The following is a 13674-nucleotide window of genomic DNA, read 5'->3' as shown; positions in this document are numbered from 1 at the left end:
AAAGAACGAGATCGCGAATACAAGCGGCCGAAATGAGTTTCCTCCGCAGGGTGTCTGGGCTCTCCCTTAGAGATAGGGTGAGAAGCTCGGTCATCCGGGAGGGGCTCGGAGTAGAACCGCTGCTCCTCCGCATCGAGAGGAGTCAGATGAGGTGGCTCAGGCATCTGGTGAGAATGTCTCCTGGACGCCTCCCTGGTGAGGTGTTCCGGGCCCGTCCCACTGGGAGGAGGCCCCGGGGAAGACCCAGGACACGTTGGAGAGACTATGTTTCTCGGCTGGCCTGGGAACGCCTCGGGGTCCCCCCAGAAGAGCTGGAGGAAGTGGCCGGGGACAGGGACGTCTGGGTTTCTCTGCTCAAGCTGCTGCCCCCGCGACCCGATCCCCGGAAAAGCGGCAGATAATGGATGGATGGATGGATGGATGGGAGTCATTACCTTTAAAGTAAATGCAGAGATGGACTTTTGGACACTTTTCAATTTATATATATATATATAAAAAAAAGTGAATGACAAGACTCCACCCTACAAAGCTGATCTGTGAAACTGCTCTGCAGGAAAGCTGAAACCTGACCGATGAAGAAAATGTTTATTTCATGATGTCCACTCCTCAACTCAAAACAATTCAAGCTGTCATAAAACCCAGAGGTTCAACAAAGCAGAATTTTTTTCATGATATATTTTTCTTCCCCATTTAATCTAAAATATCATTATCAATTAAAACAATTGAAATAATTTTGTATGCATGTTTCACAATTTATGCATGTTTGTTTTACTTTTAAATAAAACAGCTGAATGAGCATCCACCATCAGTGGTAAATCCAGGGATTTTTTGCCAGGGGTTGTAAGCACAGATTCTAGTACAGGACAAGGCAATAACTTGGACAACATTTGTATTTCCATTTCAACTGTAATGATTTATTTTCCACTTTGCCATAATCAAAAATTAAATTACATGTACATATAAAACATATACAATTATTTTGCTCAAGAACATTCATTCAGTGGTTGAAAAGACAAGGCATCACTCTTTCTATGGCTCCATTAAGACTATAATTAAGTAAAATTGCTCCTCACCCTAAAGGCCTCCAAAGTTCATCCTCTCACATTGCTTTCCTCTACTTTCACATTTTCCTTGAAACGTATACAGATTTTTGACCCACTGTATTCATCAGCAGGGTGCAGTCTCTCACACAGTGACACAGTGCACAGATTTTACTCCTGTTTACACATAAATTGGGTAGGGAAACCAAGAAATGCCTCATTACTCTCTGAAAAGGTCTGCTTTTAGTTGTATGTCAACACAACAGGATTTTATGACAGGCATACATGTACTGTAAATATAATTGTACTAACATCGATCTAAATTTATGATCTCTCCTGGTCACGTGTACTGTATATGCAGTCAAATATAATATTCTGAAGGATTTTACAGTATATTTATCATACATTCACATACACATTGATGGGTTTAGAGCTAAGCTTAAGCCACATGTTTGATAAAATAACTTTATCAATTGCTAATCAAATTATGTCGTTATAGCATGTTTACAATCTTTAAATTCAAGATGCGTAACTGTAATTTTCATAATGCGGTACAGCCCATGTTTTTTTCCCCTTCATTTACTCATCATTTACTTTGCACTATTGCATTATTTATTTTGTACATGTATTTACACACTGAATCATTTTGCCCATGCTTTTCACCAACTCAGTTGTGGTTCCTAAGAAGAATAGAGACTTTTCACATTCAGAGGTCCGACAGAATTGAAACGGAATTACATGAAAGCAATGTGCAACACTTTCGTACGCGACATTAAAAAAGGTAGTACTGCATGTGGTGTTAATACAGTGACTGAAGGACTTTACTTGTGCACTTTGCTTTGAAGTCACTTAAAAAGAAGAGACGAAGAGTTTGGAGGAAAAATCCTTGAAAGTGGCTTTGAAACAACACAGTAACTGATTTTCAATTAGATGACACAGCTTAGAAACTTTAAATATAACTAAATGAAAGCATCCATGATTATATCCTATATTGTAAATACCAATTTATCAATTCAAAGATGTTACAACCAGTGGCATTTGCTGGCTGATATTATTCGCACTTTACTAGACTAACTATAAATTTGCAACATCCCTGATTTAGTCCAGTCCCAGACCTGTGTTGCATTGCATCACTTTTCTCTATCTCTAAATGCAAATTTTCTCCCTGAAAATACATTAAAAAAATGGAATTGCAAATATTAGTTTTTGTTTTTGAATTAAACATCAATTATTCATTGCTTTAAAACTCACTTCATCAAGGATAAAAAAGATGTGACAGCTGCAGTTTATGAGACAAACTCCTCATGTCTACCAGCAGATATATTTGCTCTCCATGTAACAAGAAGCTGTCGGGGACTTCTATTTCTGTTCATTCATAGAAGCATTAGTAATGTGCTATATTCTTCGGCTTTTCTCTCATCTCACAGCACATACATGAGTGAGGAGAACATGTCATTTTACACTTAAAAATAAATAGAAATCTTATGGAAAATAATCTAATTGCTCAATAGTGCTTTGAAAATAAAATCTATCACAACATCTTTATCTACAGAAAGTGCAAATAAAGTATTGAAATCATTATTTCAATCAATAATTTCTATGTTTCCCTTAATCTCCAAGTTTAGAGGCGACTCTGCTGTGTGAAACTCAAAACAAGGTCGCCTTACCCAGAGGTTATAAATTAAAGACAAACACCACATGTGACTGATGATAAAACAGGGGGAGCACACTGCAGTGGAACCTTATTTATCCAATGTTAAATTTCTCAGGAATCAGCTTGACGAATGAAACTGAGCATGCCAAAGTTACCTTTTTTGTTACTGTAATTGCTGCAAATGTTCGCTTTGGCATATGGAATGAGAGCATTTGTTTGTTTGTTTTTTTTGGCTTCAATTTCCACCAAAAATGGATAAACAAGATTGCACTGGTACAAAACAGCTGTGCATTAGGAGAAAAAAAACAACTCAATTTGGGTTAGATTGTGGATAGGTTATTGCTTAAAAATCCTGAGGCTCCCCCAAAATGATCACTGTCTTGAAACACAGGGATACACACTAACTCACTCTTTTTATATCTTTAGACACAGACACATACACAGCGACAAACCATTCCTCTGCTCTGGTTTTACCCCTGACCCTGAAATCATCCAAAGGGCCTCGCTGTAGCTTTCATGAGCTCGTTTGAGGTAAAGAAATAAGAAACACTTGACAGACATTCTGTTGAACAACCTACATCTGGCACAATCATTATTTCAAAGACAAACACCCATAAAGGAAAAAGTTTACGCTTGAAAAAGCACATTGTTGATGCCACTGAAGTGGATCTTCTGACAGTTTACGCTTCTCAGTTTTACAACGTCACACAAAACCGACACAAGGGTAGTGTCTGTTACTGGAGCTGAAATGTCTTTTTAAAATCTACTAAATAATCAACCACATCATCACCAATTAGAAAAAAAAGAAAGGAAAAATGATGGAAAATGAAAGTGACACTGAATTAATAGAGACTATATTTAAGGAACAACAACTGACAAATCTACTCAGATTAATAAAAAAGAGCCTGGTTTGTTTAAAAGGAGCACCGACACTCCATTATAATGTCCAACTGGGAGGAGGGTTGAAGTGTTTGTGAAAATTTGAAATGGGTCGAAGAGGTTGCTGTTATTGTGTGACTCTAGCTTTGTAAGGACTGAAAAATCTTAAAGCTGCCATGATCAGTCTGACGGGACGAACGGACTTAACACTTATATGTAAAAGGAGTCACCTGTAGATATATCCCTGTATCATGATTATCCCTCTAAATATGCAATTTCCCTTAATTTTATGGAGCTTTATGGCTTATTCTGCTTGCTTTATTCTTCTTTTATTTGGTTCACTGCTTTCATAGTGTTGTTTTCTGTCTAAATACAAGCAAATGCAGATGGGATGGTGGTACTTTTTGAGGTGAATCAGTGGCAGGGTTGTAAGGCCACTTCAGATATTACATCCAGTTCCAGAATTTGTCTCGAGGTGACATTAGAGTCTGAGTCAAAGTTTAAGACACATCTCTGAAAAGTGAGCTATCCAATAGCATTCAATTCTTTCAGATACAAACTATTGCTATCACCTTTCAACCTGGGGGGGGTTATCAGCTACTATTTCTTAAGCAGAAACTGCTTCCGATAGTGGTCCAATAATGTTCAAGATTGTAGTTTTTATGTCTCGTCAAAAAACATTAAAAAAACCACCAGCATTCTCTTCACCTCTACTTTACTGTGTTTGTGAAGTCTGCCTTCACTGTGGCAAATATATGCTCAGCTGTTTTCTGTGTAGAAAACCATTTAGCTTGGTTACATAAAATCACAATGACATAAAAAAATTGATGGCAATAATAAAGAGGGTTATGGCTACTGTGTTAATCAATTTGGAGACAGTACTGATCCCACCGATGCATCATGCTACAGTTTTTTCAAAAAGTTAAAAAGATTTTTTTTAAAAAGTCCCCAACATTCTACACCTTCCGAGTAGATCTCCAGAGTTGTATGTGACATGGCGATGCTGTAGATGGGGTAAACCACCAACAGCAGTCAGGAAAAGGAGCTGCGTTACAGTACGGGTTACAGTACTTACAGTACCAAATTTCACCAAAACATCCAACTGTTTCTCATTCCAGGGATGTCAAATACGAGTCAAATTATGTCAAAGCAGAGACCTTATATTTGCTAGCTGCCTTGCCCTTTAGCCTTATCACAGTCCGCTAAGCCTGCAATACGTGGTGTGTCTTTTATCACCACAAATGTGTCCATTGCCTCTCTGACCCTTACATTTTTTGTCTTTCTTTACACCGGAGGAGAAATTATCAGAGCAAATATGTATGTGAATAGTAAGTTCATTGTCATAATTGTCCTATGATGTAAGTGGGAACCTTAGATTTTTACATGATCGTAACATGGGGCCCTCCTTTCACCTTCCATCTCGGTCATCGTCCTTCCCTGTATGGTTTATTAGCTGAAAGTAAAAGTCACAGATCTGGGCTATAGTGCTTGGTCACAGCTCATCTGGCTTGCATAAGAAGTTGATGAGAAACAAATACCTGCTAAAGACAATCCCTGGTAGCCGAAAAGAAAACTGTAACCTCGATAGACCAATCCTACAATAAAGACTGACTGAGTAGATATTGTGACTAATGTTTTAAATAGGCAGAGAAGGATTTCTTTGCTACACATTTTGGTTGAAAAATACTTGCAATGCTGGGAAAATGGATTATGTTGTAATCATGTCTGCAAGAACAGAAATGTATTTCCATCAGTCTAAAGTTGTATGGATGCACCATTTACCAACTGTTTGTTGCATTATGTTTTATTTTGCTTTTGTTTCGGGAAATATAACTTGAAATACGGTTTATATGTAGAGACCTCACAACGACTGAAGGTCATAGTTGATGTGAGTGGATTGCACCCTTTGTGTGTGTTTGTGAACACCACTGTTTTATAGGTAGCTGCAAGAAATTGCTGAGACTTATTTCTGTGAGCACTGAAGAGGTTGTGGTCCAGAGCTACAGTCAAGTGATACAGCTGAGTCTGTCAGGAGTGTGGACTTGGTTTACTCATCGATGAACGAGATCCCTTCAATCCTGCAGGGTGAAAAACACAAAACCAGAGTTGTTGCAGCACAGAGCACAAGTTGGCTGCCCTCAGTTGACAAAGACTGAGCAACAACAATGAAGCATTTAAGAGGCAGGTGAACACAAAGTGTAGCAGGAATACATATATTTTCACAAGGTGGGGGTTGATGAAAAAAAAGAGGACGTGGTCTTGCCTTTTTAGCAGCCACAGGACGAAAATCCTTTTGATTGGAGTTGAGGGATTTCCACACAGTGGTTTTAGACATTTCATCAGATATATTAATTTCAGAAGGATCACACCTGAGTAGCAGCGACAGGAAGAGGAGGGTGAGAACACAAAGCAGATAGACGACAATCTGGGGAGCGGCCTGTGGAGAGGTGTCAGAGTAACAGTTTTCCCAGGAGCCACTCGAAAACAGAGAGCCACACACGGGTGTATAAAAAGAGAGGCATGCAAGTACACAGATGGGGAAGTAACACATTTCTCCATTTACCCCAATCCACCGATGATCATCTTGTACATATAAGTGTGTGTATGTGTGAATGTGTGTGGTCTCACCTGGGATCATGTGCTTTTGGAGTCGGAATAGGTTTGGTGCTTTCCAGGGGAATCTGAACAGTAGTTGTATCTTCCCTGTTTGAACTGAGCATAACCTGGGATTCCTGCAAGACACATCCATACCATAAAAATCCAACGGTCAAATCCCCAAGCTTACCAATTCTAAGGGATGAGCTGCACGTTTGACAATTCTCAAAAATATTTGACCACCTCTTGCATCTTTTTGGACGCATCATCAAGATTCTTTTTCTTCCACTCAGGCATTAAATCATCCAGATAGCTCAGCTCTCGATTAGAGAAACACAAGTCCAGCAGCTTGCGGATGAAAACCAGAGCCAGCACCTACATTCAAAATAAAAAAAATACAAGCTCTCTGAAATGTACTTGGAAAGACAAATGAGCACAGACCGGACGCAGGCGTTGCTGGACTTACCATCATGGGGAAGATGATAGCAGCAGGCGAAGTCTTGATGACCCAGAGCAGCACCAGACAGGTTAGCTGGGTGACAGTGAACAGGTGCACCTTCCTCAAGGGAACATGTCGCAGATAGATGAAGTCTGGCTGGTGCTTTGCTGGCATACCAAACAGTTTCAGACGGTCAAAGAACTGAGAAGTGATAAAGACAAACCCAAGTGGTGAGGAAGTTATAAAAGGAAAGGAGAGAATGAATCAGTGCGAGCAGAGAAGAGAGACAGATGGTGAATAGTGCAAAAGGATAGACGGGGTTATGATAGACAAATTTAGTTGGATACACTGTACAAGTGAAGTGTGCACAGCCATGTACAATATTGTGTGAACAAGCAGAACAAATAAGTTAGAAAATAACATACAGACTCCAAAGTAGACATTTTATGTCCACAGAAGACTTGCCTCAACCGTGATCTCCAAGAAGCATAAACACATGAACGCCAGTATAAAATGATATGTGAATACAACAACTAATTTTTGGACCTATAGGCTGTGTCGGTCTGCCTGTCTGCATCATAGTCTGCATCATGGAAAAGAATCCCTTGAAAAATCTGATTACTAGGGGTAGTGAAGAAGAAGAATGATGCAGGACAATCTGAAAACTACTTTAAAATCAATACAAACATATTTTCAGCTGTAAGCACAAAATACAGAACAAGCCGTAGTCCCCTTAATCAGAGCTGCAGGGCCTGTCTTCCTTAAATGCCACTGTAAAAAATGCACTACTTTGCATAAACTGGATCTGAAAAAACATGTTTCAGACACGAATAACACAGAGCTTATTGATGGAACTCAGAATGTCTGTGACAGCTCAGAAAGTGTGAAGAAAAGATGCATATCAGTGGACGGTGTTGCCTTGCTTGCTTTAAAAATAATCATAATGATTGCAGGAAGCAAATTCTTCTCTCAAAAAAAAGAAAGAAAAAAAAGGGAAAAATGGCAATTTTCTTTCCAGAATGCAAATATATCTCCTACGTCATTGAGGATTGAATCTGTCATCGAAAAATGAAGTGAAAATAAAGGAGAAAGTGTGAAAGTTTCCACTGTGAGGCCTGTATTTTCAATATAATAAATCCAAACTGTAATTTTTCTTTATTTAACTGAAAGCAAATAGTCTACTGTTCAAATAAAAGTAACACAAGGTTATATAATTTGGAATCATTTTACATTTACGAGATAGTGGACAGGGGTCTTTTCACTTTTGGTATATGTAGTAGTGAAGAGGATTTGGTCTCTCCAAGAATTGTAGCAACATTAATTATCTCAAGACAGTAAATAAAAAGGATGGCAGCTCAGAAGTAAGGATGGATAGGGCAACAGCTTGGGACATTTCATATTTTAATTACCCTCAGATGAAGTTAACTTCAGATTATTCAGAGCCGAAAACAGATCTGTCCACATGCATATGGTATCGTAGTATCTTGGAAATCATTTTGATGGAAACATATTTTGTTTGTATAAGAAATAAAGACTCGTGGCAATAATGAAATCACAGCTTGCAAGAGTCAGAAATGCTCAAATGGAACAGTCAGTGGCTCTACCGTATCAAATATTGATCATGAGTTATTCTTTCTGATGCAAATTTATAGTCATATCAGATTTTATATTACCTGGATGCCTTTTAATGAAGAAGCTCCCATGTAAAGGAAGACACCATACAACACTGGCATTGGAATGAACTGGAAAAAACAAAATACATCAGTCAACTTCCCTTTTCATTAAACTATATTAACGTGTTCATTGGTGCCCTCGAGTTTACCAAAAAAAATTGTATTTGCTGATAACAAAGTTAGCAAAGACATAACAAAGTTATTCTGGTCAGTTACATCTATGATTTTAAGGTATTTTAATATACTATTACTTTCATTATGCAAACTAAATGGCCTACCCAGAAAAGGGCATCACTGCATAACTTTGTGTGACCAACCTGCAGGGCTCCAGTCATGAATACAGAACAGCCCATGAGCAGGAAGATAAGCAGGCCAGTAAGCCTCTGCTCTCTGATGCCTAGGAAGCGAGGCTGCTCTCCCGGAGCAGCGCTCTCTGACTCCAGCTTCAGACTGTTGACATGAGAGATGGACAGGACAGTAGCTGCTACAAACCAGGGCAAGCCCATGATGGAGCACACTGCCAGCATCACCCCCACCATCAGCAGGTCCAGATGGTACCCACAGCCTTTCTGTAAATCAGAGGACAAGTCAGATAGAAGTCCATAATCTGTATGGACAATAGTTTTTTAATTGTATCCTTTTTACTTGCCAGCAGTTTGTGCTCTTTGCGGTTGATGATGACGGCAGTTATCTGTTGGTCCATGAAGATCAGGATGGTGCAGAGAAGAGCAGGAAGGGCGGCAACCAGGACTGTCCACCATGGGTTGCGTCCTATTGGATTGATTAACCAACCACGATCATCTCTAGTTGGCTGCCGGAAGATTTAGCAGGGGTATGAGATCTTAATAGTTCAGCGAAATCTTTAAATCGACAAGTTGAATATTTCCTCAATACCTGGAATTTGCTTGGGACCTTCAACTTCTGAGAGGGTACGCCAACGACAAAGTCAAGCAGGACCATGAGGACAATTGTAAGGAACACTGCAAAGTCACTGATCATAGACCGCACCTGAAAACCAGACATTACAGAATTCGGATTCAGTGAATATCAATAATCTATTACATGGTTTTGTTGACTTGTCCAGTTACCTTGGTGGGGAAATAACGGCTAGTCTTAAATTGTTTGAGGAAAGCCGACATGAAGAATGTTGAAAAGAACAAGATGGTAGACCAGAAGAGAACATCTGGCGTATATGGGCCATGGTGTCCACATGCTGTCCCGACAAAGTGGCCCTGCAGACTGAAACACTCCTGTGGAGAAACACAAAGATTAAGATTAAGATCAGATTTATTGTCATGCATACATGCATACACACAAAATTTGTCCTCTGCTTTTAACCCATCCAGGTTGGCACCTGCTGACACACTCATGCACAGGGTCACACACTCATAGAGACAGATGCCAACCTGGAGCAGTGGGCAGCCATTCAGAGCACCCGGGGAGCATGGGGGTACGGTGCCTTGCTCAAGGGTTACAATAGAACAAAATTCCCCCAGATGATGCAAGTAAATACAGACTAAGCATTTTATTTGAACTATGTGGCAGGAAGGGCCAACAAAGCAGAAAGAAAATTGCATATTGCATGAGAAAAAAGACATGCCTTTGGTGTTCTCAGTTGACACACTGCTGTGAAAGGTTAATTGATTGACTGTTCTTAATAATGTTTGCAAAATTCCTTTAGAAAGGTTACCAGAGGATTAGTTAAATGTTAACAAAAATAAACAAACCAGAGCAACAGCAAATCCATCCTCTGTGTCTGAAAGGTTTAACCATTGATGAATTACCTTAAACCTGCAATATTTGGAATGACCAGCAGGGGACAAAGTCTGATTGAGGGCTGTAAGAAAAATGCTGTACTTTTCACTTGATCTACGACTTCAGTAAACATTTTGCTGATAGTTTAAGGTCACAGTGATTCATGTCAAGTCATTTTTATTACATCTGGATGTAAATAGTTTTTCCTTCTGGAAAAAAGAAGATAAGATTCAGGGTGCGGCTACCTTGCTAGTGACATCTACCGCATTGACTTGTCAATGAATATGGCGCTCTGTACATTCAGACTGCAGTGAAGTTGGATTTAGGTGCTTACCATGATTTCATCTATGATTTTTGACACTTAAGCCTTTTCAGTTTATGAACACTATTGTAACATTGGATGTTTTGTTGAGACAGTAAGGAATTGAGAGCTAATTCTTTCTGGTAGGTCCATTTTGTTTTGTTCTCGTATGATGCTGACCAAATTTAGCCTACCAGTTTAGATCACAGTTATTGTGAATCGTGATATACCAAGCAAGCAAAAGCATAAGCTCAAAACTTAGCATTTGCCAATAACTCAGCACTTGCATTGTAAATAGTACAGAGTCAGATGCAGTCATTTCTCTGTTTAGGAGGGCATGCATGGTATACTCAGGTTCCCAGTTTGATCCACCCCTCGCTGCTCCCAAGCTTCACCCTCTTGTCCAAATATGGCCTCCTCTGGCTCCAAAAACCAAGATGGCAATGGCCAAAATGCCACACTCAAGGCCTCAAAAAAGTAGTCCAGAAACCAATAATCACGTCAGGTTGGAAAATCATAGACATTCCTGAATAGAAATGGGATACCTCTGTAACCTTAAAGAGTCTGTGGACCTCTGGATTCTAAAATGTATCATAAACCAATCGATAGCCTCATTTTACATTTTAGATTTTGGATTGTTAAGATTGTACTGCAGATCCCACAGATAGTCAATGCAAAGTTTTGGCTTCAGTGTCAGAGTAAAACATCAGTGGGTCTGCACCATTTAAAGGGGAACTCCGGGGCATTTGAAGCGCATTCCCATTGCTATAGGTTGTCAAATACTGACAGTAGGACACAGACCGGTGCAAATCGGCGCTCCCTGTGCAGCGATTGCGCTGTTTGCGCAGCCTGTCATGCTAGCCAAATACGTGGTGGCTAAGGGGCAAGTGCTAAACCTTCCACGTAAAACAACAACTTGCACACTGCAGAAACGTCACACCACTTTATAAACCATCCGACAATAAAGTCACAAGCCTTACCATCAAAACCATATGCATGGTTCTCACATTACTGGCATGGGGACGTTACAAAACAACTTTATAAACAGCATGTCACTTACCGGTTGTTGGTATGCTCGCGCAATGTGAAAGCCCAAAAGAGTCAATGGACGATACTCCCATATACAAAACAATTATCTTCTCTAGAAAAACTGCGTTCAAGTATTTAAAACATTACAACAATACATGCCCAGTAATATTGTTATAATGTTTTAAATACTTGAACGCAGTTTTTCTAGAGAAGATAATTGCGCATACCAACAACAGGTAAGTGACATGCTGTTTATAAAGTTGTTTTGTAACGTCCCCATGCCAGTAATGTGAGAACCAAGCATATGGTTTTGATGGTAAGGCTTGTGACTTTATTGTCGGATGGTTTATAAAGTGGTGTGACGTTTCTGCAGTGTGCAAGTTGTTGTTTTACGTGGAAGGTTTAGCACTTGCCCCTTAGCCACCACGTATTTGGCTAGCATGACAGGCTGCGCAAACAGCGCAATCGCCGCACAGGGAGCGCCGATTTGCACCGGTCTGTGTCCTACTGTCAGTATTTGACAACCTCTAGCAATGGGAATGCGCTTCAAATGCCCCGGAGTTCCCCTTTAACAACACATTTGTCTGCTGGTCAAAACAAACAAAAACTAAATATATTGTCCAGCAACCAATTTACAATGCACCATGAAATACAACGTCTGGAGATCATTTGGACTTTATTTAAAAAAGGCTAACTAGACATAAGTCTGTGGAGCATTGATTACGTACAGCAGTAGCACAAAAGATCTGCACACTAAGTGAGATAAATCATGGTTAATCCCTGGATGCAAAGACATCTTACAATACATCAGCTTTGAGAACCAAGAGTAACAATAACAACAACACGCAGGATAAAGACGCAGATATGGAAAACTTTTCCAATCACAAAAAAGGCCACTACTTGGTGAGGTCAAAGCTAATTACAGAATAAATTGCCAGATTTATTGCCAAAAGTTTTCTATCTTACAATGTGGTTGAGATTAATAGCTTTCCCTACTGCTGTTTTTCTACATGTATCTACAAATGTATTGTACCATCGTATTAGGTAAACACACACACCCCTTATATTCCAGCCAATCGTGTTGTTACGCCAAAATGTGAGTTTCATGACAACTTCAACTGTGCAGTGACAGTGATCAGACTGACATCAAACAAATATGTCACATCAAATAGTCATCAGAGGATATCATACACATTATGTGCAACATTATCAAGGCAGGTGAGTCATTTGGTAATGACACTAAATAGCGTCTCATTTGGTCATGCCAAACGAAGTCTTGATACAAAACCTTGTGAATGCACAGCAGGGGGTCGGCGTAAACACTCAGTAAACTCTTTCTATCTAAGGTTTTACCAGATTTTACTTTCTCTCCAAAGTTCTTGTAAATGTAGTTTTTGTATTCCACTGATCACTAAAATTGTAGTTATGCTTCTCATTCATTTAGACAGAGACCTCAAACCAAATGGCAGCCAAGCTATAGAGCTTGTCTGTAAGATTACATACTTATTTGGCTATTACCAAAGCCTGTGCTATGGTGTGAAAGTCATATCAATATTAGGCATTATTAGGAGTATGTGAGTGCATGTGTGTCTCCTCTTAGTTAGGTTACCTTGACAGTAAGGTTGCCCCAGGGTACATCAGAAGCTGTGATGTTTCTGTCACTCCACAGCTCTAAGGTTTTATTACTGGGATTATGAGGCTCTGCACACCTACAGCTACAGAGAGGCGCAAATAACACAGAGATCAGTTTATGCCGGCTGACTAATAAATGGTGGGATTGCATGCTTTTCTTAGACAGACTGCATGCATATTTGAGTTTTTTTTTCTGTTTTCTTCTGGTACTTCAAAGGGAGACAAGAATAACACAGTTACACTTCTGAGCATCTGAAGGAGAGAGAATGACATGTGTGAAAAAGAAAGTACACCATCTTTCAATTTTAAGGTTTTACACATCAGGACATTCTAAAAACACAGCAGGTACTTATCAGGTCTTAAAATGAGGTCAATCTAACCTCAGATAACTAAAACCACATGACATTAATATATCAACAACATGCCATTATTCATTGAACAAAACCTAAGCCAAAACACAGATGTACTGTGTGAACAACTAAGTACACCCAAAATGCTTTGATAAGACTAGAATAGCAGCATGATGTCATGCAATTGATTAATTGATCATCAGCAAGTGTAAGCACCTCTAAAAAAGCAGACGTTTGGCAATTTGCTGGTCTGGAGCATTCAGGTGTGTGTTACAAAATATCAAGGAGGAAAGACATCAGCAATGATCTTAGAGAAGCACTTGTTGC

The 13674-nt window shown here is 39.5% G+C and overlaps 1 protein-coding gene across 1 annotated transcript in view; it reads right to left on the bottom strand.

Moving 5' to 3' along the window:
* Nucleotides 1–5620: 5620 nt before the first annotated feature.
* slc4a8 (solute carrier family 4 member 8) overlaps nt 5621–13674 on the bottom strand; it is a 32694-nt gene continuing 24640 nt past the window's right edge. Inside the window, exons 15-24 of the mRNA XM_075459980.1 lie at nt 12975–13080; nt 9369–9530; nt 9175–9288; nt 8930–9091; nt 8598–8849; nt 8281–8349; nt 6635–6808; nt 6412–6543; nt 6202–6305; nt 5621–5942 (exon numbers count right to left, since the gene is read on the bottom strand). Of these exons, the coding sequence (XP_075316095.1) occupies nt 5621–5942; nt 6202–6305; nt 6412–6543; nt 6635–6808; nt 8281–8349; nt 8598–8849; nt 8930–9091; nt 9175–9288; nt 9369–9530; nt 12975–13080 (1597 nt within the window). The remainder of the gene's footprint in view (nt 5943–6201; nt 6306–6411; nt 6544–6634; nt 6809–8280; nt 8350–8597; nt 8850–8929; nt 9092–9174; nt 9289–9368; nt 9531–12974; nt 13081–13674) is intronic.

Source organism: Odontesthes bonariensis, chromosome 3 (genome assembly GCF_027942865.1).
Source record: "Odontesthes bonariensis isolate fOdoBon6 chromosome 3, fOdoBon6.hap1, whole genome shotgun sequence".
Taxonomy (NCBI): Eukaryota; Metazoa; Chordata; class Actinopteri; order Atheriniformes; family Atherinopsidae; genus Odontesthes; species Odontesthes bonariensis.
The sequence above is the reverse complement of the archived record's forward strand: the minus strand, read 5'-3'. Positions and strand labels throughout refer to the sequence as shown.